Source organism: Mustela erminea, chromosome 1 (genome assembly GCF_009829155.1).
Source record: "Mustela erminea isolate mMusErm1 chromosome 1, mMusErm1.Pri, whole genome shotgun sequence".
Classification (NCBI taxonomy): domain Eukaryota; kingdom Metazoa; phylum Chordata; class Mammalia; order Carnivora; family Mustelidae; genus Mustela; species Mustela erminea.
In genome coordinates, this window is record NC_045614.1 from 216,446,014 (window position 1) to 216,472,956 (window position 26,943).

At 57.0% G+C, this 26,943-nt stretch overlaps 2 protein-coding genes and 1 long non-coding RNA gene across 3 annotated transcripts; 1 reads left to right on the forward strand and 2 right to left on the reverse strand.

The window, feature by feature from the left end:
- Positions 1 to 1,882: 1,882 nt before the first annotated feature.
- Positions 1,883 to 2,672, reverse strand: LOC116597657 (keratin-associated protein 12-1-like). Its single transcript, XM_032355666.1, has one exon. It carries the CDS (start codon positions 2,454 to 2,456, stop codon positions 2,106 to 2,108), a length of 351 nt encoding a protein of 116 aa, XP_032211557.1. The 5' UTR covers positions 2,457 to 2,672; the 3' UTR covers positions 1,883 to 2,105.
- A 2,086-nt stretch (positions 2,673 to 4,758) lies between these two features.
- On the forward strand, positions 4,759 to 5,363 carry LOC116597664 (keratin-associated protein 12-1-like). Its single transcript, XM_032355675.1, has one exon. It carries the CDS (start codon positions 4,844 to 4,846, stop codon positions 5,126 to 5,128), a length of 285 nt encoding a protein of 94 aa, XP_032211566.1. The 5' UTR covers positions 4,759 to 4,843; the 3' UTR covers positions 5,129 to 5,363.
- A 15,636-nt stretch (positions 5,364 to 20,999) lies between these two features.
- Positions 21,000 to 24,935, reverse strand: LOC116597665. Its single transcript, XR_004288729.1, has 3 exons — positions 24,681 to 24,935; positions 24,181 to 24,353; positions 21,000 to 23,793 (listed from the first exon to the last, which is right to left on the reverse strand). It is a non-coding gene; the product is annotated as an uncharacterized LOC116597665 (long non-coding RNA).
- Between the last annotated feature and the right edge of the window lie 2,008 nt (positions 24,936 to 26,943).

Below are 26,943 nucleotides of genomic sequence, written 5' to 3' on the forward strand. Positions count from 1 at the left end.
CTCACAGACAGGGCATCTACACAGTCTGCTGGACTGCTCCATACCGGGGTGTCTACACGGTCAGCCAGCCTGCTCACAGATGGGGCATCTACACAGTCAGCCAGACAGCTCACGGAAGGGGTGTCTACACAGTCAGTCGGACTGATCACAGGTGGGGCATCTACATGGTCAGCCAGACTGCTCACAGATAGGGAGTCTACACGGTTAGCTGGGCACCACTGCTCAGCGGTGGCGGGGTGGGGGAGTCGGAGGTGACAGGAGTCTTTACCTTGGGAGGCTTCTTTAACACGTGTACACAGTGCAGGGACAATACCCGATGCTCTGAGACCCTCCAGATCTCGGGGAGCCCTTCTGCGGGCAGCTCCCTGGCCCCGGACACCCCATCACTGTCATGCCTCCGACCCAGACGGTCACTGCCCTCAAAAGCATCACTGAGGACCCGGAGCAGGCTTCCCCCGCTGTCTGGCGGATGGCGCCGTGGCTGCCGGGTGCCTGCGAGGTGAGGGCCTGACTCGCAGGGGCTGGACACCCGGGACGGTGACAGGCGGCCGGTGTGGGGTCTGCAGGGACCAAGGATGAGGCAGAGCTGTGCACAGTAGGTGCTCTGAGAGTCCCTCTGAATTTCCCATCACGTAGCCCGTGACCTCACGATAATGGACATTTCCAGATCCGCGGATCCGTGATCCCGCCGCAGGAAGAACCCCCCCCCCCCCAGTGCTCTTCTTAGACTACTTCTCGGTTCTCAGACAGCTCCCCTCTGGCACCCCGGTGTGCCCCGGCTCCCTCGTGCGGATGACCGTGCACACTCTGGGCGTCCCCCACCTCCCGCCCAGGGCGGCCCCAGCATCCTTGCTCTTGGGTGGCCCGGGGTCCCACCCCAGGGGCTGAGCCCACGCTGTCAGGGGCAGGTTCTGGGCCAGGTGTCCCGACCCGGTACAGTGCAGGCTCCACGCAGGGGCACACAGGAGGGCAGCCACCCGAGGCTGTGCCACGGAGAGGCTCTGTCAGTGCCTTGGCCCCCAAGACAGACCGCACACAAGCCACTCCTCCCGGAACACCTGCACGACCCGGTCCCGGTCCCTTCCAGCCACTAGCGGCACCGCCTGCTCCGTGGGCATCTACACAGCCAGCAGAACTGCTCACAGGCGGGCGTCTACACCGTCGCGGGCTACCGTTGCCCGCGGAGAGAAGGAGTCGGAGGCGACGGGGCTCCGAGCCCGCAGCCCAGTGCCCCTCTTCCCGCGGCCTCCTCCTCCGCGGCCGCCCTTCCTCTCCCTTCTCCCACGTCCCTGGGCTGACGTGAGCCCCCGAACCAATCCAGGACGGCTCCTGGGGCAAGACTCTCAGTTCGCCCCACCTGGGGAGCTGCCGGGCCTGCAGGGCTGTGTTCACCGGTTCTGGGGATGACGGTGTGGACATCTCCGGGAGCTACGAAAGTCACCCACAAAGCCCTGTCCCCCCGAATGGGAGAAGGAACCCTACTCGTCTGTAGGGCGTACACTTTAATTTTGAGACTGGGTTGGCTCTGCATATTGGTTGCTGAGCAGGGGGCCTTTTTACCTAAAAAGGGTCAAACCTCAAAGTTAGGGATTCGCCCTCAGTCCCCCCAGCAGAGTAAGAAATAACCTCGCTGCTTCAAGGGACCAAGGGGGACCAAAGGAAGCCCAGGGCCCAGGGGCCCTGAGCTAGGGGCGTCCACTCGCCCAAGAGGCCACCCCTGAGTGGCTGGTCCCCCAGGGTACAGACATCTGGTAACCTGTGGCCTCTCCGCAGAGGGAGCGTTCCTGGATTCTGGGAGCCACGACCAGAGGAAGCAGTTCAGGGACAGGCGTAAAGGAAAGACGGTGCACACACTCGGTGCGCTTCAGATCACTCTGGAATTTATTAGACTTTTGTGCGGGGGCTGCAGAGCTGGGCACCCTGCACCAGCCAGAGACACTGGGGGCGACTCTCCGCCTGGGTACCGGGGATCAAGTGGCTTTGCTGTAAGCTGGTCTAGTCGGGTCCGGAAGGTCTGAAGTGGGTGATGTCTGGGCTGCCTGGTAGGAGCTGGGAGAGCAGCTACCCCTGACCGCATGGAGGAGGGGTCCTAGGAGGCCGTGGGCTCAGCAGCAGGTAGGGGTGCCGCAGGGGGCAGGGCTGCAGAGCAGGGTGGAGCAGGAGGGCTGGCAGCCCCCAGAGGACTGGCAGGAGGGAGCCACATACACAACGGGCTTGCAGCTCACAGGCAGGCACACGGCTGGCTTGCAGCTCATGGGCACACACACGGCTGGCTTGCAGCTCATGGGCACGCAGCAGGACGTCTGGCAGGAGCTGGGCACACAGCAGGACGTCTGGCAGGGGCTGGACATGCAGCAGGACGTCTGGCAGGGGCTGAGCACATAGCAGGACATCTGGCAGGAGCTGGGCACGCAGCAGGCCGGCTGGCAGCCCGTGGAGCAGCTGGACTGGCACATGGTGGCGTGGGGCGGGAGTGGAGTCAGGGTGGAGGACGGGGCTGGTCTGGAGGCTCCTGCCCCAGGCAGCCTTTATACCCGGGCTGTGGCATCCTGGCAACAAGCCACACGGGGGCCTTCCTCCTGGTGGCCTGATTGTTTTCCTCCTCCTCCTCCTCCCCTGTGCGTCTCTTCCTGGAGTGTCCTGGTGGAAGCGACTCTGTTCAGGAGACTCTGTGACAGCTGGAGGCTCAGCGTGACCCAGCAGCCCCGTGATTTCTCAGCCCAGGTAGGATGGTGAGGGACCATCGGCTGGGGACAAGGACCCCCATATCAGGATGCTCCAGGTCCTCCCCGAGCTCACGTACCCTGCCCTCTGTCCACACAAGCACCGTCCTGCTCGACAGACCGGGGATCCCTGTTTTGATTTGGAAAGCCCGTGATCCAAAAGGTCTTTCCAAGGGACCAGAGCCCAGCGGCTGGGCTCCTCACTGGGGACAGCCGTGGCCGTGGCATCCACCATGTCATCCGTTCCCGGCTTTGTGCCAGGTGCCACGTTATCTCTCGTCACTGACTAGTCATCAGTCCTTGCCACCATCCTAGGGGTAGGGGTAGCCCACGTACGCGAATGCGCGACTGGATTCCGTGATGCGTGCGCTCTCTCCCACTGCAGCCAAGAAGCAGGCGTCTGAAGCTCAGTTTCACTCTGGGGTCTGCGGTCATTACCATTGCGCCAAATTATGCTGGGGTTTTAGGGGTTTTCTGGGACTCTCTGATCTGTAAGTTAGAATTAAAAAACAAACAACCAAACAAAACAAATGTGGGGACACACCTGGGTGGCTTAGTCGGTTGAGGATCTGACTCTTGATCTCAGCTTGCGTCTTGATCTCAGGGTTGCGAGTTCAAGTCCTGCATGGGGTTCCAAGCTGGGCATGGCGCCCACTTGAAAAAAAATGGGGGAATTGTCCATAATTTCTGCTTCAATTTCATTCTCTTCTTCTCCATGGGCTGAAACAGCTTCTTGTTGGACTGCTTGATATTGTCCATAGACCCCTTCATGATTCTTTTTGTAAAATTTTAAAAATATTTTATTTATTTACTTGACCCAGAGAGTACAAGCCGGGGATGCGGCAGGCAGAAGGAGAGGGAGAAGCAGGTTCCCCGCTGAACAGGGAGCCCCATGTGGGGCTCGATCCCAGGATCTCTAGGATCATGACCCGAGCCGAAGGCAGACACTTAACCGACTGAGCCACCCAGCCGCCACCCTCTTCATGATTCTTAATTCTGTTCTCTCTTCCTCCAATAGGGTGATTCCTACTGATGCGTCATCACATCGACAGTCTTTCTTATTCTATCGGCCGGGACCGGGAGGCCTGGACTCACGCTGTGCGGTCTGCACTTGTGCACCTGCGCCTGCTGCCCGGTGCCCGCACTGCAGGATTTCCCACTGTTTCGGGAACGTGCGCATCTCTGCCCCGGTGTCGTCACGCCCCCACGGCTGCTTCTGCTTGGAACCCTGCCCCTCCCCCCGCCCTAACATCCCTGATCAGCATCGCCTCTGCACACAGGTCCCCAAACCACTCGCCAGCACCCCCATTCCTGTCCACCTACTGAGCCCGTTTTCCTTCCTGGGGCTCAGCCCACCGTGGCATCATTTCATGCGTTAACTTCCATGTTCTCGCTTATTCATTGCCCCACGAGGCTCACGAGGCTAGGACGTCTCTATAGCCAGCACACAATATACATTTGTTGCATGATCAGATCAATGACTGTATAGATTACTAGAAGGCAGAAGTTGGTCAACTTTCTATACAGGAAAGAGAGTAAGTATTTCAGGCTTTGCAGGGGCATGGTCTCGCTCATAACCGCTCCACATTATAGTGCAAGCCCTAGACAGCATGTAAGCAAATGAGCGTGGCTGTTTCCAATAAAGCTTTATTTACAAAACACGGAGAGGGCCAGATTTGTCCCACAGACTGCCCTGGTTCCCAGTTTGCAGATCCCCAGTCTAATGTTTTCCTGTGCCAAATAGAGGCTCAAGAAGCATTACTGCCTCAAAGCCAGCACCGACGGCTGTGAGACAAAAAGAATAAAGGCTGCGATCCCCAGTGGGGCCAGCGGTGCTGTGTGCACAGTACTGGTCTGGAGAAACGGCACGAGCCCCACGTAAAGCCAAACCAGAACATCCTGTTTACAGAAGAAGGAATCAGCCTCTCAGCCAAACTCATTATAGTGGAGCAAAACACAGGGAGCGCATCCCACGACAAGATGTTGGGGAACAACTATGAGGAAGTCAACAGCTGTGCTTCTGTGTTGCCGGGACGCCTACTGCCCGGGTATAAAGGCCGCCCCGGGCAGGAGCCTCCAGAACTCACCGCCCTCCTCCCTGACTCCACTCCAGCCCCACCATGTGCCACACCAGCTGCTCCACGGGCTGCCAGCCGGCCTCCTGCTCCCCCAGCTCCTGCCAGACGTCCTGCTACGTGCCCGTGAGCTGCAGGCCCGCCCTGTCCATGAGCTGCAAGCCCGCCGTGTACGTCGTCCCCTCCTGCCAGTCCTCTGTGTGTGTGCCCGTGAGCTGCAAGCCCCTCGTGCTCATGGCCTCCTCCTGCCAGTCCTCCGGGGGCTGCCAGCCCTCCCGCCCCACCCTGCTCTACAGACCCGTCTCCTGTAGCACCCCGTCCTGCTTCTGACCGGGATCGCCCCCACCCCCAGCTGCTCCTAGGGCACAGGGGGCCACATCTGCGACCCTCCTGGGGCAGGTCTTCAGTGGCCTCTGGGTTCTGCACAGGCAGATGAAGAACGTGCCCAGCGGACCCTCAGAAGCCCATGGCGAGGATGTGGCGGGATGACCCGGGCCCCTCTGTGACCCAGCGTAGGCCCTTGGGAGGCCTAGTTTCCGGGGTTCTCTGCCTCCAGTGGGAACCAGCCCTGTGTGATCCAAATAAATCATGCTTTCCTGATGCAGCTTGTCCCTGGTTTATCTTCATGTATTTCCAAGTTCTTTTCTCGAAGATGTATACAGCTATGAGCACAGCAGCCCCTCCTCAAAGAGCCCTCCCTCCAACAGCTCAGCTGGAGGTGGGGAGGGGGTCCGTGGAGGGTGCAGGGGGAGGTGCCTTTCCCACGTCCAGCACCTGAGACTCACCTAGTAGATGGGGGAGGGCAGCGGAAAAGCTACCCCCACGGAATAGGGGACGGGAATCGGAGTGTGACCACAGGGAGGGCAGGGAAAGCTCACATAAACCCACCCCAACTACAGAGTGAAGTCTGGCCATTGCAGAGAAGAGCGGCAGGAAGGGAGAAAGCCTCACCTCACAAGACCCAGGCACATAGGGCCCGCTCAAGACTGACCTTGGACTAGGACAATGGAGCCCTCCTGGCTCCCACTCAGCCTGGCTGGACTGCTGCAGGAGCAACAGCAGTCATGGAGTGGGGGCTGGGTAGGGAGGAGGCAGGCATGTGGAGAGGTCCCCTCCATGTGCCAGGAACACAGGGACAGCTGAAAACTTAGGGCAGAGCAGGAATGCTGTGCCTCCAGCCCTTGCCCTAAGCACATGGCACTGGAAGCCCACCACAGAGGAATCCAAAGTCTTAGGTACCTTGAAGGTCATCGCAATAATGACAAAACCCAAACCAAGGTCAGCATCTGAGCAGGTTGATCCAAACTTCCCCCCACCACACCGATGACCTGACAGAAGAGACTCACCCATTTCCCAGAGGAAACACTTTTTATGTCCATTTCAATTAATACACAATATCTGGTTTCAAAAAAAAATATTAGAAGACATCCAAAAGGCAAGGAAAAAAGATCAATCTATTTTCAAGGGACAAAGCAATCAACAAAACTGGACTCAGAAATGACCCAGATGTTAGAGCTATCAGACAGAAACAGCAAAATAACTATGACAAGTGAAATAAGTCAGACAGAGAAAAGCAAATACAGTTGATCCTTGAACAATGTGGGGTTAGGGGCACTGACCCGCTGCAAGTCAAAAATTCACATATATCTTTTGACTCACCGAAACCTAAACTAGTAATAGCCTACTGCTCACCAGAATCTTTATTGATAACATAGTTGATTATGTTATTTGTCAATATATTATATGCTGTATTCATACAACAAAGTAAGTTAGAGAAAAGAAAATGTTATTTAAAAACCATAAGGAAGAGAAAATACATTTGTAGTACTGTACTGTATTTTTTTAAAAAGCCTTGCAATTCAAACTCATGTTGTTTAAGAGTCAGTTGTACAGTATGATCTCATTTATATGTGGAATAAAATAATAATAATAGTAATAATAATTCCAGAGGTAGGGGCAGGGGGTGGGTGAAATGGGTGAAGGTGGTCAAAAGCTACAAACTTCCAGTTATAAGACAAATGAGTTGGGGAATGTAATGTACAGCATCTCTATAAGAGAAAAACACTAAGTTAGTTTGTTTAAAGAAATAAATTACAGAACTATAAATATGAGAACAGAGTAGAAGAAACAAACAGAGTTGAGGGAAACAAAGAAAACTTCTAGAAATAAAAAAAATCAAGTAATAAAAATTAAAAATTTAGTGGACAACTTAAACAGAATATGAGACACAGCAGAGGAGAGAATTCGAGATATCAGGAGGGAGAGCCAAAGAAAATATCCTGAATGCAGCAAAAAAAGTTTAAAAAGTAGCAAATATGTAAGAGAAGTTAAGAGATGCGCTAAATGATTAGGGGAGTATGTGTAGTAAATTCATAAATAAAAGCATGGGAATGATAAATATTAAATTTAGAATAACAGTTACATTCAGGATGGACTAAAGCATTGAGTCATATGGGGGATGTAATGCTTCAAGTAAATTAATTAAATAACTAAAATTAATATGTTAAATAATCAAGGGTAAAACTTGCACTACATACACAAACAGAAGGAGAATTTCAGCAGAGAGATGGGCACTATATGAAAGGGTCAAAAAGATTATGTAAAAATCAAAATAAAATATCAATAAATTCCTTCAATGGGTTCATCCATAGACTTGACACAGCCAAGTGTGGAATCGTTAAATGTAAAGATAAGTAAGTAGATATATCCCATATTAGAACCCAAGGAGAAAAATAGTAGGGGAAAAATTAGTAGGACCATATTAAATCATCACTTAAATGCATGTAAGTAAAGTCCCATAAAAACAGGAGAGAGAGAATAAGCCAGAAGAAATATTGAATTTCTTAAAATTTATCATTTACTTTCTAAAAATAATGAAAGACATAAAATTATAGATCCAAGAAGCTCAGAGCACCTCAAGCAGGATAAATATGTCAGCCCCCCACTCTTACAAAAAATAATGACCTGGACACATCATTAAAAGTTTGACTGTAAAACCGGAAGAGAAGAGGAAATCTTGAAGGCATCTGCGTGAAAAAGACATGCTGTATACAGAACAAAGATAAGAATTTCTTCAGAGTCTAATTAGAAAGCATACAATTCAAAAGACAATGGAAAGATATCTTTAAGATACTAAAAGAAAAATCTGTCAACCGTATGAAGGTTTTAAGAAAGCATCTTTAAAAATTAAAGTGAGGGGAACCTGGGTATCTCAGTCCATTAAGCATCTGTCTTCAGCTCAGGTCATGATCCCAGGGTCTTGGGATCAAGCCCCGTGTTGGGCTCCTTGCTCAGCAGGGAGTCTGTTTCTCCTTCTCCTTCTCCCTCTCCCCTCCCCTCCAAGCTTGTGCTCTCTTGCTCATTCTCTTTCTCTCTCAAATCTTAAAAAAAAATAAAAATTGAAATGAAACAGACACTTGCTCAGATAAACAAAAACTGAGAGAGTTTAACCACAGACACGCACTATCAGAAATATTCAGAAAATTTCTTCAAGCCAGTGATTGGCTGGCTTGGAAAAAACAGCTCTAGAAATGATTCTAGAGAGAAGCTCAATATAAAAAGCTTTACAAGATAATGGCTATCTAGAGCAGGCACCTTCCGAGTGCACTGGGGGTTCTTCACATGTGTAGAAGTGAAGGAGACAACACCCCCTCAGACGATGTGGTATGGAACTACACTGCTGTGGAGTCCTGACACTACAGACCGATGGGTATTAGCATTCGGAGGTAGGTCGTGTTCTAATAAAGGTGTAAATTATAAACTCTCGACCAACCCACTCCAAAAAGATGTGGCCAAAAGTAGATGAGACCGAAGTAGAGATGAAATGGGAAAATTAAAAATACTAAACCTGAAAAGAAGAGAAAGAGAGAAAAGAACAGTCAGCCCAAATAGAACACAACCTGCAAGATGATATTTTACATTTAACTGTATCAGCAACTTCCATTAAATGTAAAAGGTCTAAATATTAAAATCAAAAGACAGAGGTGTTTAAATTGGATAAGAAGGCAAGACCAACTATCTACCAGAAATCCCACTTTAAATATAAAACCATAGTTAATTATTTCATATATATGTGTTTCTATATACACTTATTACTACATATGTGTTAAGTATGATGTGTATGTTTATGTACACATATATAATATACACATAAGATACTCAAATGTATTGTTGGTATTATCATTTTCAACAAATCATTACGCCAAATCAATTAAAAATAAGGAAAACGAAAGTCGTTATTTTACCTCCACTTACTCCTTCTTCGTGCTTCCTTCCCTTATGCAGACCAAAGTTTCAGACTTGCATTACTTTCCTTTTCTTAAGGACCTTCTTGCAAAGCACGTTTACTGGTAAAAATTTCCCTCAGTGCTTATTTGTCTCAGAAAGTCTTTATTTTCCCTCCACTCTTGAAGGATAATTTTGCAGGGTATAGGATTCTTGGGTGGTGGGTTTTTTCCCCTCTCAACGCTTTAAATATTTCGCTCTGCTCTCGGAGGAGAAGCTGCTGTAGCACTTGTCTCTGGCCGTGTGCAGGTGAGCTGGTTTCCCTTTGGCTTTGGTCAGGGCTCACTCGGTCTCTGATTTTCCGCAGTTTGGACACAGCGTGCGAGGTGTGATTGAGTTTTGCACTCACGCTGCTTGTGTTCTCTGAGCCCCCTGGGGCTGCTTGGATGGTGGATGAGGGAATTCTCAGCCACTCCTGCTTCAGGGATGTCTGCTGCTTTCCCTCTCGCTTCTCCCCTGCTGTCCCACCGCACAGAGGTCACACCTTCCGTGGCATCGCACGGTCCTTGGGCGTTCTGTTCCGGTTTGTCATCTGTGGTCCCTCTGCCTTGCGGATTTTTGGGTTTCCATTGGTGTGTTCTGCAGCGCAGAGACGCTTTCTCACCGTGTCCGGTCCACTAGGGAGCCCATCCAAGGCTGTCTTCATCTCTGTACAGTGTTGTTGACGCTAGAGTTCCTTTCTGGTTCTTCCTGAGGATTTCCGTCTCCGTTTACATCTGCCCGTCTGTCCTTGCGTGCCGTCCGCTTTGCCCGTCAGAGCCTCCAGCACGTTGGTCAGGGCTGTTCTGAATCCCCGGTCTGACGGTTCCGACACGTCGGCCACGTCTGGTTCTGGTGCGCGCTCTGGCTGCACGTGTGTTCTTTAGCCTTTTGTCCTGTGATTTTTGTCTCGGTAGCCAGACACGAGGACCTGGGTGGAAGGAGCTGCCGTAATCACCTTCGTACCGTGGTGCTGAGGTGCTGGGGGCGGCACTGCAGGCCAGTGATGAGGGCTGAGGCCTCCGGTGAGCCTGTGCCTTCTCGAGAGTTTCTTAGTCTTCCCCCCTTACATGAGACAGGACAGCTAGAGGGGCCGAGCTGGGTATTTCCCTTCCTGTGGGTCAGTTAGGCTGATAAACACCTCAGTGCTTAAGCTCTGGTTAATACTTTTTCCTGAGGGAGACTTGTTAAGAATGCTCTGCTGTGTTTTAAGGCGGTCCCTTTCCGCTCACCCCACCAGATGCATGAGGGGTTCTTCCTCCACCACCAAGAGTTCTAGGAGGTAAAACTCACAAAAGTGCAGGAGACCCCCCGCCCCCATGACTGGGCCGCCTGAAGTTTTTAATCTCTCAGGCTTGTCTACGCAGAGCATCCAGCAAGTTGTGAGCTACGTTTGGGTTTCCCTGCCCTTGGCTCCAGCCCCAGCAAGCTGTGTTTCTCTGTATTTGCCTGTGGGCACCTTCCCTTTGCGGGGGGCAGTGGTTTGCCCTGTGACCTCACTTCTCTTCCAGATCTAAGAAGAACCATCGATTTTTCGATTTGTTCTGCTGTTTACTCGTGGTTAGGACCGAGTGGTGACTTCCAGCTTCTCCCGTGCTGGACCAGACTATCATACTCAGAGAAGAGCCCCCATGCAGAGGTGCTACACAGTCAGCGGGACAGAACTACATGGCCAGCTGTGGCTAGCTGGTCTCTATCGCCAGCACGGGGCGGGGGGCGCAGACAAGTGCCGGAGCCAAGGGGTGAGGAGAGGAGGCTATGCTCCTTCCTGAGACCCAGCTAGCTACCTGTGGTTGCTTGGTACCCCATCTTTCAGCTATAGGAGCCTGTTGAAGGCCAGTTTGGAGGTGACATCTCATGAGAAGGGAGCACCGCCCTCCAGAACACCATTAGGCGCCCCACATCAGTGGCCTTGATATGGTATTGAGTCCACGATAGGTGGAAAGCATGAGTCTGGAAACCAAGGGATGGCAACGAGCAGGGTCCCCTTTACCATTTTGCCCCACAGCCAGCTTGGAGAATTTGCATATACCGACCCCCACCACTGTGAGCTCTACGGGTTTATAGATCCCGGTTCCCAAAAGAGGACTGTTCCTGAAGGGGATACAACAGGAATCCCACTGAAGTAAGTATTAAGTTTTCTGCGGTTTATAGGTTAGTGTTTCAAACTCATATAAATGCTCCCAGTATCTACGTTACACAGAGAGGATTGATAGGTGTCTGTCCACACACAGTTCTGTGAGGTGCTCACCCTTCGGTTTGCTCCTCTGCATCAACATCAAGGACATCCTCCACGCTCACATGGACACATCTACCCTGGGGTGTTTTAGTGCCTGTGTAGATTTCCTCAACAGAGATGCTAAAATAACATTGCTCCTCTACTAAAGGTCTTCAACCCCTCCCTTCTGTTGTGACTGTTGCTGTCACAAACCATGTGACCATAAGCATGTGCATCTTTGTGCAAGGGCTTCTGTTGGGCTGATTCCTGGAAGACATATCCACTTTTTAAAGGAAGAGGCCGTGTGCTGTGAAAGACTGGCTGCCCCAGCTGTAGTCAGAGCCCAGCAGAGCAGGCAGGCGTCTACCACCAGCCCTGGGCCCCACTGCGACCTCCCACACCGCCCCAGCTCAGGGGACTCTTGGAGACAATGGATGGATTGACTGTAGACGTTTCCAGAGCGGACTGCCGTACCACGCCTCCCCGCGGACAGCCGCCGCAAACACCTGGCCGTTTGGAACCTGCAGTCACTGAACCCGGGGACTGCCAACCGCCCCTTGGTTGAGCAGCGCTTCTCACACTGGGGTACAGTAAACACACGGAGCCCAGGAGCCCCCAGGCTGGCGCTGCGGCAGTCCCGGGGTCACCGGTCCCCGGGCGAGGCTGCCGATGACAGACAGCGGGCCGGCGGGGTGCCCCCAGGGATCGCACCGGGTAACACACACCAGCCGCACCCAGGCTCTCTGAGATCCCGGCCACCGGAGGCAGGGCTCTGCAGGGGAGGAGACAAGGCTGCCCCTTGAGTGGGTGGCCTCAAGAGAGGCTCCTGTCTCTTGTCCCTTCCCAGCGGGCGGTGGGGCTGACCTGGAATCGGGCTTCCCTCCCGGTATCTCCTCCAACCTGTTTTGTCCATCTCTGGTGAAGGAGACCCTGCCTGGCAACCGGAGAAGGGTGATGACGTCCTTGGACTGTGTGGTCCCGCTCCCCTGACACCTGACCCTGCCTGATCTTTAGCACAGACGGCGGAGGCGACCTCCCTCCTTAAAAAAAAAATGAGTTCTCTAAAGTCACCAAGGGGCAGAAAGGGGGCTTTGGGAAAATCTTGCGGGGGTTGGGGCAGCAGGTGCCAGATTTTTCGGTTCTCAGAAAGAACCTTGCTTCCCAAACCAGCAGGATTCCTTGGGCAAGCGGACAATAGGTGTTAAAAAAATGCTTGAAATACGATCCATTCCGTTTACTGTCTAATCTGTAAAGCCGCAATGCAAAGGAGAGAAGAGATGTGCTTTGTAAGTGCCTAGAAAACAAGGCTGCGCAGCCCCCTGGGACACGCCACTCACCTCCTGCAGCTCCTTCCCTAAGAACCTGTTAATAATTTACAACTTAACTAAGAGTTACTGTTGACACAGGGGGGAAGGGCTTTTCAAAGAACCACTTGGATCACCAGGCAAATAATCCTAGATAAGCATTTGCTTACCCTGAGACTAAAGTCATCTTGGAAACTTTAAGGTATGCCCTTGGGAAAGTTCATCTGCTCCCTTCTTATAGCGAACTGGCACCAAAAAACAAAAACAAAAACAAAAACAAAACAAAAAACAAAAAACCCAAAACAACAACAACAACAACAAAAAACCAAGAAGAAACCCCACTGGTTCACACAAGGGAGACCAGGAGCTTTCAAAGAGTCCTGGTCCCAGACTCTAGAGAGAGCAAACGTTATCTTTGCTCAGGGCTGCACGACAGGCCTCAGGGATCCCTGCCGTCCTGTGGCTCAAAATCCCTAGAAAAAGGAAAGAGAAGTCATCCCACATTCCCACTCCCTAGAGAACCACTGTTCAGACTGTGGTACATTAAAAAAAATTGTTGTGTGTGCTGTGTATTGTGGTGGGAAGGAGTTTGTGCTTCTTCAAAGTTCTTTTTATTTTTTTTTTAATTTTTTAATTTATTTCACAGAGAGAGAGAGCACAAGCAGGGGGACCGCAGGTAGAGAGAGAAGCAGGCTCCCCGCTGAGCAGGAAGCCCTACGAGGGGCTCGATCCTAGGACCCTGGATCCCTGACCTGTGCAGAAGACAGACACTTCGCAGACTGACCAACCCAGGCGCCCCTTACAATGTTCCAGTCATGCTGTTGTGATGAGTTGGTCTCCCACTTTTTTCCCCACAAGCCTTGCCTGTCATACGGACCGAGGAGTGAAAGGGCTCGCTAGGCTGGCGGGCACCCCCAAGCGTAGGCTGTGGACACCGTGTGCGTGATTCAAAAGATCTGCTGTACTGAAATAGGGAGGGAGCCTAGAGCCCGAGGAATGGAGACAGACCCAGGCTTCGGCGGGGGGGACGGCGCTCCAGCACCGCAAAAACCCCGAGGAGGACAGTGTAGCCTCGGGATGAGATCTCCGCTCACGACTGCTCTCCCCAGTCCTCAGGCTGGTGTTTCGGATCATTTCTGTGACGGTCGAAGAGAATGGGAAAGTGTGATTTTTAACCTTTGCAATCCAATGGCCGAAAACCCCAGGGACAGACTTGGATCCCCTGAGCAGCTCGCGTGGCCTCCTTGTTTTCTCCGCCGAGACCTCGCTTCCCTTCCCGGTGAGATCCCGGCCCTGCCTTCGCGCTGCTTCTTGGAGCTGACAGCAAGGAGCCCCGGACCAGCCGTGGGGACGCGCCAAGCCGGCGAAGAATGGGCCGCAGCGTCCCTCACCAGGTGCTGTCGGCCGGCTGGGCTGTTAGGGGTTCTGTCCCAAGAGGATATGCTGGGAAGGCTGAACTCCCGGTATCCTTGAAAGTGACCTCATTTGGAAATAGGGTCTTTGTGGAGGAGGTCACGGTGGGTTAGGGCCAGTCCGTAGGAAGTGCCCCACGAGGAGAGCAGTTCGGACAGAGACACGGAGAAAAGCCGTGTTAAGAGGGGGCGGGGGTAGGAGCGAGGCAGCTACAAGCTAAGGGACACTAGGGGCTGCTGCCGGCCACCAGAGGCTGGAAGAGGCACGGAAGGATTCTCCCCTACAGGTTTCAGAGGGCGCACGGTCCGGGGGCCACCATGGCCCCGGCCTTCTGGCCTCCAGAGCTGTCAGACAATAAATGTACGGTGTTCCGAGGCCCCTGATGTGAGCTGCTCCGTCACGCCCAGGACACGGACTCAGACGGCGAAGAAGAGAAAGGGCGGGTCAGGGTCTGTGAAGGTGGCGTCCCCGAACGGCCCGTGGGACCGCAGGCCCCTGCCCGCTGGGCGAGCCGGTGCCTCCAGGAGCGCCACAGGCTGGGGAGGGGCTCCTGCAGCCCCCTTCCTCCCAAACCTCAGTGTGGGGGTCCCTGAGCCTGGGCAGCTGGATCTCGGGGTTCTGACCCTCCTCCATGAGCCCCCAGGGGCCTGTGCTGGGGTGGACACGAGCAGAACAGCTCCCAGTCAGGGACACCTGGGGGGGCTCATTCAGTTAAGTGTGTGCCTTTGGCTCAAGTCATGATCCCGGGGTCCTGGGATCGAGCCCCTGGGCAGCTCTCCCTCTAGAACAAGCTTCCCCAGTCTGGTCATGTGCTCTCTCTCGATCTCTCTCTGTCTGAAAGAAAGAAATAAAATCTTTTTTTAAAAAAGGGTCAATTCCCATACGAGCCGCTTTGGTGGAGGAACACGCAGCGGCCTGGGAGGGAGTGGCCCCTGCCAGGGCGCCTGGCCTGACGGGCACCGTGAGCCGTGCAGGGCACACGCCCATGGCCACGTCCTCAGGCCCTGGGTGACCTGCTTTCATGGGCCAGGGCGGGAACTGCAGCCTGGACAGCAGGACCTGGCACAGGAGGCAAAGGCCCCAAAATCACGGTCCTGGTAGGATTCAAACACGGTGACGCTCAGGGGTCACACTGGGTTCTCTCGCACAAGCAGCTGAACGAACGTGCTGCGCCCCAGGAGGGCAGCCACGGACTCTGTCTGCCTTTGCTCGTTGGGCAGTGGTGGGGGTGGTGAGGTCTTGATGTCCCACGGAGTACGCAGGGGGCAGGTGTCAAGGCCATCTGTGGACCCCAGCACGCGTCCTCACCTCTGGCAATCCACACCTGCTCCCCCGTGGGTGTCGACGGGCCCAAGGCGGCCACCTAGAGCGGGGAAGCAGAGGTCAGAGGGGCCCAGAGCGTAGCGGCACCGCCCAGGGCCGCCCTGCAGCCTGCAGTCACCGTCTGTGGAAGGCTGGACGGTGCCCCCTCAAGGTACCCGGGTCTTAGTTCCCGGAACCTCTGAATGTGGCCTTAGAAGATGAGAAAGGACTTTGCAGGTGCGATCAAGTTAAAGGTCTGGAGATGGGGGTTGTCCTGCATTATCCAGGTAAGCCCTAAGTGTCATTGCAATGTCCTTCTGAAAGAAAGGCAGAGGGAGCTGTCTCACACACACACACACACACACACACACACACACACACACACACAGGACGTGGGGGGGGGGTAGGCCATGTGACCACGAGGACGGAGAACAGAGCGAGTCAGCCTTCAGCCAGAGATTTCCGGCAGCCACCAGAAGCCACAGGAGGCCAGGAACAGAGTGTCCCCTCGCCAACCCCGCCACACTGAGCTTGGACATGTGTCTCCAGAACCCGGAAAGAGCATGTTTCTGGGACTTCCAGCCACCTGTCTGCGGTGCCTTCCTCTTCGGCTCCGGGGAGCTCAGCGCCCCCGCAACAGGTGTCAGGCCGGGACACTACGCTCCACACACGGAGCCCTACCAGAGGTGCACCCCAGGAAACTCCTCTAGGTGGGACACAGCCGCGGTCAGCCTCACGGTTCCCTGACCCCACACACTGTCTGGTTGTTCCCGTGTGTTGAGCCGGAGCGGTCTGACTTCTCAGGGGACCTTCACCCATCCGCCTCATGCAGGCCCTTCAGCGTCGAACAGTGGGGAGAAGGGTCAGCTGGCGTCGCTGATCTGGGGCCCTGGGGCGGGTGGTGGCGTTTGTGCTCTTGTAAGTGACCATCCGGGCTCTGGCAGTAAGGCCGCTCTGGCCTAGGGGAGGGCCGGACCCCTGCAGGGTTCGCGTCTTTCCTCCCTGTCCCGATGCACTTCCTGGGTCGCCTTCGTGGCTCGTCAGGCCCGTGTGCGGAGCAGCCCAGCCAGAAGCGGCCTCGCGGTGATGACCCGATGGCTGGGACATCGTCCCAGTAGCTCAGTCACCGCTTGGCGTTCTGTCGCCCGAAAACCCAGGATGCGGGTCCTTTTGCCCAGAGGAGAGCGACAGGGTGTGGTTAGGGACGTCTCGGCACCGTTTCCCACGGTCTCGGGGTCCAGAACGTGCTGTGTAATTAGCAGCCCCAGGACAAGTTTTGCTGCCTCATCCCAGCACCCAAATCCTGCTGCTGAGGTCAGGGGAGCCCAGCCTCGGCGTCCGGCGTTTCCCCAGCGAGACCATCCCTCATCCAAGTGATCAGGCTGTGGTCTTCTGCCTCCTTCACAATTGTGCCTGGTGCCTCCTCCTCCAGGAAGCCTGCCTTGAGTAAATCAGTCAGCACTGGGAAAGGCAGAGATCAGAGCGCAGTAAGACTGAACCCATGTAGCCAAGATGATGGGGGGCGGCACCGGGCTCCGTCCCTTGTGAACTGTCGTGGGGGAGGCGCTCTCAGTCTCTGTGCTGTCAGATGATGGTGGGGGGTGCCCTCTGTAGCTGGGGGTATGTCACGTGAGGCGCTGGGCCAGGGGCAGGCCTGTAATTAGCACACGGGGGTCCCCGCTGCGGCTGCCGCTTCTGGTCGGTTCCACCCCACTGCTCGGTGCTGGGCGGCAGCAGGCTCCGGGCAGGGCGGCCCTCTGTGATGTGGCCTTGGGGTGTTCTCGTCCTGCACACCCCCTTCCCCTTGAGTGGGGCCTGGTCCTAGTGACTTGCTTCTAACGAGCCAAACCCAAGAGTGCTGGAGCCTCGCGGCCACGGTTAGGTTTCAGGACGGACTTGCAGCCGGTGGGATGCCTTCTCCACCTCCTTCCCTGCCTGCACGCCCCAGTGCAGCCCAGCTGGAGAGGCCGGAGCCCCCGGGCCGGGACCTGGGGGAAGCCGCAGACCAGAGCCTGGCTTCGGGGAGCCGAATCCCACCGACACCTGCTGAGTGTGTGCACAGGCTGACACGCCGGGCGGAACCCGGGGGTCCCACCGGCCTCGCTGCAACCCTGGGAGGGGCTCTGGAGACCAGCGCTCCGCCAAGCTCCTCCTGGACGCCTGACCCACAGACACGGTGGGATAATAAACGTTCTGAGCGCCTCGGGTCAGTCTGCTCTGCAGCGAGAGCTCCTGCGTAGAGCCGCCCTCCTCGTGCAGAGCTGTGTGTGCCGTCCACAAACGCATCTCTTCATGTCACTCCGTGCTCTTTAGCCCCGGCCACATACAAGGCCCATGTGGGGACCCACAGACGAAAACAAGAGCTGGTCCTGCTCTTTGGAGAACGCCCCACAGTGGCTGCTCTAGAAGGGGTGACGGGGACCCCACCAAGAACCACGAGGTCCTGTGTCTGCCGGGAGGGGCCGGCAACCTCGGGGACAGAGCTGAGGGCTGGGACAGTGCTCAGCCGGACGGCTCGGGACCCACCGGGCTGGGCCTCTTGTCCCTGAAGCAGGTCTCGTCCTTATATAACTGCTTCCCAAGACCCTCCAAGTGGGGACCTCCCTAGAGGGGTAAGCCCTGGCTCAGGGGTTCCCCAGGACCATGGCCAGTTTCCATCTGATGGATCCGTGCCTGGTGCCATGCAGCTGTAGGGGGCCGAGCTTCTTCTCGCTCTCAGGGTCTCTGCTGAGCCCCAGAACGCAGCGACGTCAGGCAGATGAGCAGGAGGAAAGCACACACTCATTTATTTATTTGTTATTTATTTTTTAAGATTTTATTTATTTAAGAGAGACAGACACAAAGACAGCCACAGAGCACGAGTGAGGACAAGGGGGCACAAGCTGGGAGGAGAGGGAGACGCGAGCTCCCCGCCGAGCAGGGAGTCCGGCGCAGGACTCGATCCCAGGACCGCGGGATCATGACCTGAGCCGAAGGCGGACGCCTCACCGGCGGAGCCCCCCAGACGCCCCCACGCACATTTAATGCATGTTTCAGGGGGCCCGGGAGCCTTCCTGAGGAAATGAAGACCCAGAGAAGGGGCAACACCCACATGCATCTAGAGCCGTGAGCTGAGCAAGGAGGCAAGTGTGACGCCACTACCCTGTACGGGGACCGGCAGGGAGGCCGAGTTTCACGGGCTGCCTTCAAGTACCTTAAGCTCAAAATGATCTGTATGTCCCAGCAGCAGTCTGGGGAGGCCTGTCTTGCCACCGATCACAGCGGGGTTTACCAGGAACCTTATCCTGGTTTCGGTGACCCCGCAGCCGTCCAGAGGTCAGTCCTGTGTGCGATGCCCCCGACTGGAGATTCATGGGTGTGCAAAGGCCCAGTTGGACTACGTCCCCACTCCCCCCAGAGTCCCGAGAACCCCTTTGTCAAATAAGAGAAGACAGCCCTCCAGGTTCAAGGTCAGCTGATGGAGGGACGGGGGGTGGGTGCTCCTGCCCGCCCCCTCCAGCTCCACGCTGGCTGCCTGGGCTCAGACCTGGCGTCTCGTTGTTGGCCCATCAGACACCCACCAAGCCATCAGGGGACTGCATGGAGTCACTGAATGTTTGAAGAAAGAAAACCCTGGTTTCTGTGCCAGCACTGTCACTACTCACCCATGGGGCAGCATTGGCAGCTCCCGAATGAGGATGGTCCCAGTGACACTGCCGGACCCCTGCCGGAGGTAGAGAAAGCTCGGGGCACATCGAAGCCATCTTTGGCCCTACGTTCCCTCGCTGAAGGTCCACATGCCTGGGGAGACGTCGGGTGCCCCGTCGCCAGCCCCTGACTGCCCCAAAGCGGTTCCTGCCCTCTGTCCTTCCCACCAAGGAAGGAAGAGGAGGGAGCGTCAGGCACTCATAAGCCTCCCAACCTCTCCCCACGGAGCTGCCCCACAGAGAGCGACGTCCTGGGCTGGAGTCCCAGCTCTGTCACTACTGGCTGTGTGACCCTGGACACGTCTCTTGACATCTCTGTGCCTCCTTTCCCACTCACAGGGCTGTTGGGAAGGTGAAGTGAGCTGTTACCTGTGGTCTTAAAACAGCATCCAGCAGCTGAAAGCATTCTGTGGGCTAGGTTAGGGTCGAGGTTAGGGTTAGGATTAGAATTAGGGTTAACCTGCGGACTGGCTCCTTCGCCCCGACAACCGCTTTCCCTTCTCCCCACTCGTCATCTTCACCTCTGCCTCCAGACTCGGATAAATTTCTCTGCCGCTCTGTCTTCTCTTTCCGCAGCCCTCCTCCCCGCTAATTCTCTCTCTCTCCCTCTTTTTTAAAAATTTAATTTCTTTTCAGTGTTCCAAGGTTCATTGTTTAGGCACCACACCCAGTGCTCCCTGCAATATGGGCCCTTTCTAATACCCACCACCGGGCTCCCCCAACCGCCCGTCCCCCGCCCCTCCAAACCCTCAGCTAGTTGCTCAGAGTCCGTAGTCTCTCATGGTTCATCTCCCCCTCCAATTTCCCCCAACTCCCTTCTCCTCTCCATCTCCCCATGTCCTCCGTGTTATTCCTTATGCTCCACAAGTAAGTGAAACCGTAGGATCATTGACTCTCTCTGCTTGACTTATTTCACTCAGCATCATCTCCTCCAGTCCCATCCATGTTGCTACGGAAGTTGGGTATTCATCCTTTCTGACTCTCTCCCTCTTTTTAAGTCCTGTTTGTGACCCTAGGTGACGTCAGGGGTTTTCATTTGGCATCAAAAGCTTCAGAGTCCCGCAACCCCAACTGCTGGGTTCCGGGTCCAGGAACATCTGCTTGCCATGGCCTCCAGTGCCCTCAGACCCCGTGTGCAGGGACGGGCCAGGTCCGTGAGACGGATGGTGGATTCCTCTGCCAGCTTCCTTTCTAGTGGGATGCACGAGGAGCCCCTCCCAAGCCCACAGGGTCAATTGTGTCGGAAGTGAGCACAATCTCCAATGCATGTCACCAAAGGGGGGCCACGATATAGGGTCTGATGCCTCCCCAGGGTAGCATGCCTTGAGCGTCCAGTAAAACAGTGGTCTCCCAATATTTTCACACGAGAAAGCTTTGCTGAAAAGTTACACATATTTCACAATGGCCCCCAAACCAAAAGCTAAACGCTGTCGGGCTTTCGGGACGGGGTGAGGGGCGGGGAGCTAGAGCGCCAGCCCTCCCCGGGGCCCCCGACAGCCGCCCACTTGGGCTCCCCGGCCTCCTGGACTGAGCCCACAACACATGGGAGACGCGGGGATGGCGCGGGGAACGCACCACCCGGGGAATGAAGCGGGACCCGAAACCTCACACTTTCAGCTCCCGGGCTAGCGCGAAGCACGCTTCCTGGCTCAGCCCCGACACCACAGACCCAAGCCTGTGCACAACGGAAGGGCGTCCCTCCCGCTTCTGCAGGGGCCGCGTGGCTGGGGGCCGGTCCTCCTCCCGCTGCGTCCACCCAGGGGAAGGGACAGGGGAGCTCTCCGGGGTCTCTTTCATAGGAAGGGCCCCCACCCCTTGCCTGAGGACCCCTCCTCACCCAAGCCCCTCCCAAGCTCCCACCTCCTAGTATCCGCACCAGAGGGTCATCGGGATTTTAAGATTTGAATCTGGGGGGCACACAACATTCAGACTGTAGCACTTACCTCCAGAAAACACTGGAAAGACAACATGTTACGGATGAATTTTTTTTTTTTTTTTTTTTCTGGATGGTGAGATCACAGACGGTTTTAAGCTTTTGTTTTTTCCTTGGAATTAAAAAAAAAAAATCTGGTGCGAGCTTGTATTCATTTGTATTGAGAACAGACCATAAAAGTACATCCAGCCACTGTGTGGCGACAACAGTGGCTAAAGGAAGGGCGGGTGAGTGGGGTCCGCAGCAGGGGCCCTGGAGCTGGGGAGGGGACAGGGGTGCTCACTCGGGGACGGATGGACTGTCCCCTTGGGCACACTGTGGAGGAGCCGGGGCAGGAGGACCATCAGAAGAACAGGGTGGCCAGGATTCCTGGGGTGGTGGTGGGACCAGCCGGGTGAATTGCCGGGTTGCATTTCGCCTTGAATTTCGCCGTGAGGGCTCTCCTGAGTCTCCTGAATCCCCTGCAGGGACAGTCTCTGTGCACAGTCAGAGCTGCATCCCCCTTTAAGGACCCAGCAGAACGAGCGTGGTGACCACCCCGGATTCAAGCACCGGGTTGCACCATCCGTGGAATTCTGACCCTGTCACCTGTCTCCTTCCAGGCTCTGGCAGGGAGGGGGCGGGAGAGAAAGGGACAGGGGTAGGGAAGGGGCGTGGCCAAGCTGAGGTCAAGCTGGTGGCAGCATTTGGAAATAGGGTTAGGTGGGTGCTCTCAAATTCAGGTGAGGTCCCCCTGAATCCAGGTGGGCTCTGAGCCCACGACCGGCGTCCTTACCAGGAGCTAGAGACGCACAGATGCACGAGGAGGCCATGTGACCCCCCAACGCTGGGGCGAGGCGCCACAGGCAGAAGGATGGGGCCAGGCAGGAGCAACCTCCCCCCAGCCACAGGCGAGCACGGCCCGGCAGACACCCTGCTTTCCCACTCGGGCCTCCAGACCGCAAGGGGACACGTTTCCGCCGTGGAGGCCCCCACGGGTGGCCCTTCATTCCAGCAGCCCCAGAAAATGAACGTCAGTCGTCACGGACACGGCGCATCGTCGGGGGCCCACCCAGTCCCTGACGGACACGCAGCGAGCCCCTGACCCTCAGGAAAGCCCCCCTGCAGAGCACTGGGACCCCCACCCCGAGGCCTGCGTTCGACGGAGCGGTCGGAATGTCGGAACGAATGAGGCAAGACCGCAGGGCAACGGCGTGGGGGGAAGGGGGGTTCCATCATGGTGGCACCCACGGAGCCTCGCCCTGGCCTGTCTCCTGCTGCAGCGTCAGGAGACTCTGCTCCGTCCGGACGCGCTCCTGCTCTGGGATGAGCCAAACCTGCCTGGCCCTGGCCGCGGATGCCGGCCAGAGAGCTCCGGGCGGGATGCTCCGACAGCCCGCTCGCCTGCAGCCCTCTGGTTCCTGGCCCCGCGGCCCCTCACCCCTTCCCTCCCACCGGGCAAAACCCTGCACCTCCCCTCACCCCCACCCCCACCGGGCCCTGCAGGAGAGCCCCAGGTTCACGGGCAGGGAGCTTGCCCGCTCAGCCTCCACGGGCTCCTCGGCGGACCCACACCCCCTCTGCTGTGGGACCGCAGGTGTTTACCAGCACCCCCGCCCCCCGTCTGGGTAGCAGCTATCTCCACGCCGGTCTCCGTCCTGCGCCCGTCTCCACCTGCAGCACGTGCCCTCCTTCCGCAGTGGGGCCAAGCAGGGCTGGCGGGGGTCTCTCCCCCTCTGCCTTCCGGGCTCAGCGCCCCCACAGGAGCAGAGAGGAGAGGCGAGCTCCGCGGTCACTGTCCTTCCCCCGCGCTGTGCTCCCCTGGGCTCGCTCTGGGAGGCAGGCTCTCCTGTGTCCTCCCCTCCGTTCCCTGCTGGCCCTTCCCATGCCCATCCTCCCTGTCTTCAGTGGGGACGCCCCTCCCTGTGCCCAGGAGCCCCCACCCCCAGCCAGGCCTCCTCAGATGGGATTCCTGCCCCTTCTTTCCTGCCCGCCCCGCTCCGGTAAGCCCAGAACAGCAGCCCAGGGTCTGGGGTCTGTCTTGTGTGAAGGTTTTCACCCAGGTCTCCAGTCTCCCGCCTCCTCCTGCAGGTGCAGAGGTCACCTCCCCGCCCTGACCCGGTCTGACAGAGGGAAGCTCTCAGATCCCTTTAGAGGGACCAGCACAGCCCCATACTTCTGGGGGCCCGGGACAACACGAGCATTCAGGTATTTATAAGACCTTCTGGACGGCAGCCTGACACAGGGCTATGGGGGGCAGGCCCTTCGGAGCCCAGGACCCTGACACCTTGGGGCTCCGTGGCTCCCTGTGACCTCAGGGTCTTTGGACCTCAGGGCCCTGTGAGCCTCACTCTGGGAGATTATCAAGGTCACGGCCTGTAAGGTCGGCCTGGCAGCGGCTTGCCCTAGAGGAATCGCTCGGTCCTAACATGGCAGAAGGGGGCAGGGTCACCTTGGGGACCTGGGGTGTCCCCAGAGCAGGTGTTAAATGAACGAGGAGGCCATCACACTGAGGCGGCTCCAAGGCCGCCGTGGCCGGTCTCTGCAAACCGAAACCCGAGTCTGCAAGCACCTCAAGGTTGCGCAGCCGAGGCTCCAAGGACGACCGGTCACAAGCAGCCCACGTGGCCCTGAGAGGCAGCCAATCCCATGACTTCCTTGTCGATTCCCTGGTCTGTCCGGCCCTGGACGTCTTTCCGCAGCTTCTGTCCGGGAGCCCTACCGAACCGCTCTGCTTGGCACAGCCTCAGTCAGATTGATTGTCGGTCAAACAGGTCAGCTCTTGAAGCTGTTACTGTGTCTCTGTTTATCTTTACAGGCAGGAGCAAGAAGCCGTGCCTGTCCGTGGAGCGGGCACTGCACCGGCCCCTGGAAGGGACGCGGGCGGCAGCAAGGACCTGGAAAGGTCCGGGGCTTCTGTCCCTCGATATGCAGACGAGGAAAGGGAGGCCCCGAGTGACAAAGCGCCAGGGTCCCTCGGAACCGCACTGGGCTCCACGCTGGTGCGTCACCGGCCGGTGCCTTCTAACCCCACACGGCCCGGGGACAGTGCTCCTTTTAGCCCACCTCACAGATGAGCAAGTGGGCCACCCCGGGCTGAGGACCTTTGCCGAGTCCCTGTGGCCACCGAGGCTGAGCCGCCTGGGACCTGGGCAGAGGCGGATCACGAGGCTGTGGGTGTGGCCTCTAGCTGCCTGGACGGGCCAGTCCCGCCTCCTCCCCAGGCCCAGGGCTCCCCCACAAGCCCCCCACAAGCCCAGGGACCCGCCAGGCCTCCAACTCACCAGCTCAGTCGCTCCCCAGGCTGGACAGGCCAGCTGCCCTCCGGGTGCGGGAGAGCAAAGCATCTGGCGACCTGGTGGCGGGGGGAGCCCGGGGGAGCTGCAGGAGCTGGGCCGGGTCCACGCCGTACCGGCAGGGGTTAAAAGCCGTGCAGAGCTCCTGAGCATGTAGGAGCCTGACAGGAGACACGGGGGAGACACACGGCTGGCTCGGGGCATTGTTCTCAGGTGCTTTGATCCCGGACTCTCACTGTCTCAGGTTAAGGAAGTTTGGGGCTCTGCATTCTTGAGGTTTCTCAGCTGTTCCCTGGGGCCGCTGGCTGGGTTCTCACTGCTCTGTTGTTCCCTGGGGAACCTTTCTTGTTTGGGCAGAAAGTGTCCCGAAGGGCCAAGGGGCCAAGGGGGAGGCCTTGTAGCATGTGGGCTTCTTGATCATGATGGTGGGATCCCCGCGTCCCCTGCAGGGGGCTCTGGCTAATTCCCAGGCTGGGGCGCCCCCGCACCTGCCCAGATTTGGAAATCAAGGTCCGACGCGGCCAGTCTGCACAAGGCTAGACCCCAAATGCAACAATGGGTGCCCTGGAAGAAAAGAGACACAGACGAAGAGACACTGCAGGAGACAGGCAGAGGCTGGGGCGGCGCATCTGTGAACCCAGGACAGCAGGGGTCAACAGCAGCTAGGACAGAGGCCGGGGACGGTCTGCCCTAGGGCCCTTGGAGAGAGCAGCGTCCCGCAGACACCTCCCTCTCTGACGTCCAGCCTCTGGCCTGGGATAGCAACTTCCTGCTGCTCCAGCCCAGTCTGTCCAGGGACTGGGACCCGGTCTACCCCCCCACCACCAAGCTGTCTGCTCGCTTCCCCCTCCCCCGCCGCGTTACATTCCGGGGACCCAGGGACCAGGCTGGGGCTCTCCCATGCCACAGTGGTGATACGCCCCCTCGGAACCAAAGTGGGATCTCGAAGGGAAAACCACACGCCGCAGCAGGGCCTGGGGCTCCTGGGGAAAGGCCCGTGGGTGCAGGGAGAGGAAGGGAAGCCAAATCCTGATTACCTGGTCGGCCTGCAGGCCACCCTGCCCTGCCCGTAGGCCCAGGAGACCACCCAGGAGACAACGTCCAAGCAGAAGGGCCGAGACTGGAAGCAGAGGCCAGGAAGCGAGTTGTGGGCCCTCCCGGCCCTCCCATCTGCCCCTGCCAGGGTCTCCCTGAGTCCACCCTGGGGGGACTCTCTCCTGGCCCAGAACCTGCACCCGCCCCCCTCATCTGCGGGGTATTTCCACCAGGTGTCCAGGAGTCTGCTCGGGCTCCCTTCCCCTCCCTGAGCCCTGCCCAGCTTTGTTCTCCTCTGTCCGGGGAAGGTCAGAAGGGAAGGGGCTTCTCCCCGGGCTCTGGGGCGCCCCCTTGTTCCCATAGACCCTCCTGAGCAAGCCAGGCCTTCCTCCGCTGACCCCACGCTGCTACCCAGCCCTGCCCATGGCCTCCGCAGTACAGACCTGACCACTGCATGAGCCAGTGCAGCTCCGGCCTCTTCTTCGCCCCGCCTCCCGCCCCGCTCTCCAGGGCCGCCGCCTGCCCAGCCAGAGTGAGGGCCTCCTGCCAGCCTGTGCCTGCCCACTCCCTTTAGCCTGCTCCCCGGGCCTGGAAACCCCCGTTTTTCTGTTGCCTCCTCTAGGAAGCCCTCTGGGAAGCCCCCATGTTCAGGAGGAGCCCTCATGTTGGTGTTCACGACATGGTCGGGCTCATCACTGCTCGTGACCCTGGGTTCCTGCTGTCCACACTGGCCTCCCGGCACGCAGGGACTGCGGTTCCATACAAGAGCCCCCGCTCGGCACGGAGCTCGTTCTGGGGAGGGAGGACAGGCGAGCAGACAGAGGACACAGGACAGGCCAGGGGCTCATTCTCCTCCACGGTCCGTGTCCTGTTTCCACTGCCATCGTCCCAAGGCAGGGTCTTCTCTTGTCCCCCGGCTGCCATGCGTTAGTTAATGATGTCAGATTCAGAGACGATCACTGAACGGCTGTCTTCAGGTTCCAAAACAGAGGACAGAGGAAAGTGGGCCGCCCCCAGACACGGAGTCAGAAGGGCAAGGTGGGGAGGCGTGGGGGCCGGGGTCCAAGCTCTACCTGCCTCAAGAGGCTACGGGGAAATGCCGCCCGTGTTCCCAGAACCTCAGGGAGCTGCCGGCTTCTCTCTTCGGGCCCCGAACCCCGGCCCTCCTCACCGGCCACCTGCTCTCGGCTCGACACCCTCGCCGCGCCCACCAGCCAGCGCCCTCGCTTCAGGAATACAGGCTAAGAAAAGGGGCTTTTTTCTATTGCATTATTGTCTCTTTAAGAAATGTGTGTCTGTGTAAACATAAATAGTTACAGACTCAATTATGTCCCCTTAACATTCCTGTGTTCGAGTCCTAACCCCCAGGACCTCGGAGTGTGACCTTATTGGGAGACAGTCATCACAGGCAGACCGACTTAGTTAGGCTGAGGTCATTCTGGAATGGAGTGGCCCGAAATCCAATGTGAGCATGTCCTTATAAAAGGGGACATTTGGACACAGAGAGAGACATGCGCAGGACCAGGCTGTGTGATTCAGAGGGTAAGGGACACGTCTACAAGCCAGGGAACCCCAAAGATGCCAGCAAACCCCCAGAAGCTGGGGAAGGGGACAGAGCAGAGTGTCTGTGAAGACCACAGGGGGACCTTGCCCAGCCCACACCTCAGCCTTGGACTCCTGGCCTCCAGACTTCGAGACGAGACATTTCTGTTGTGT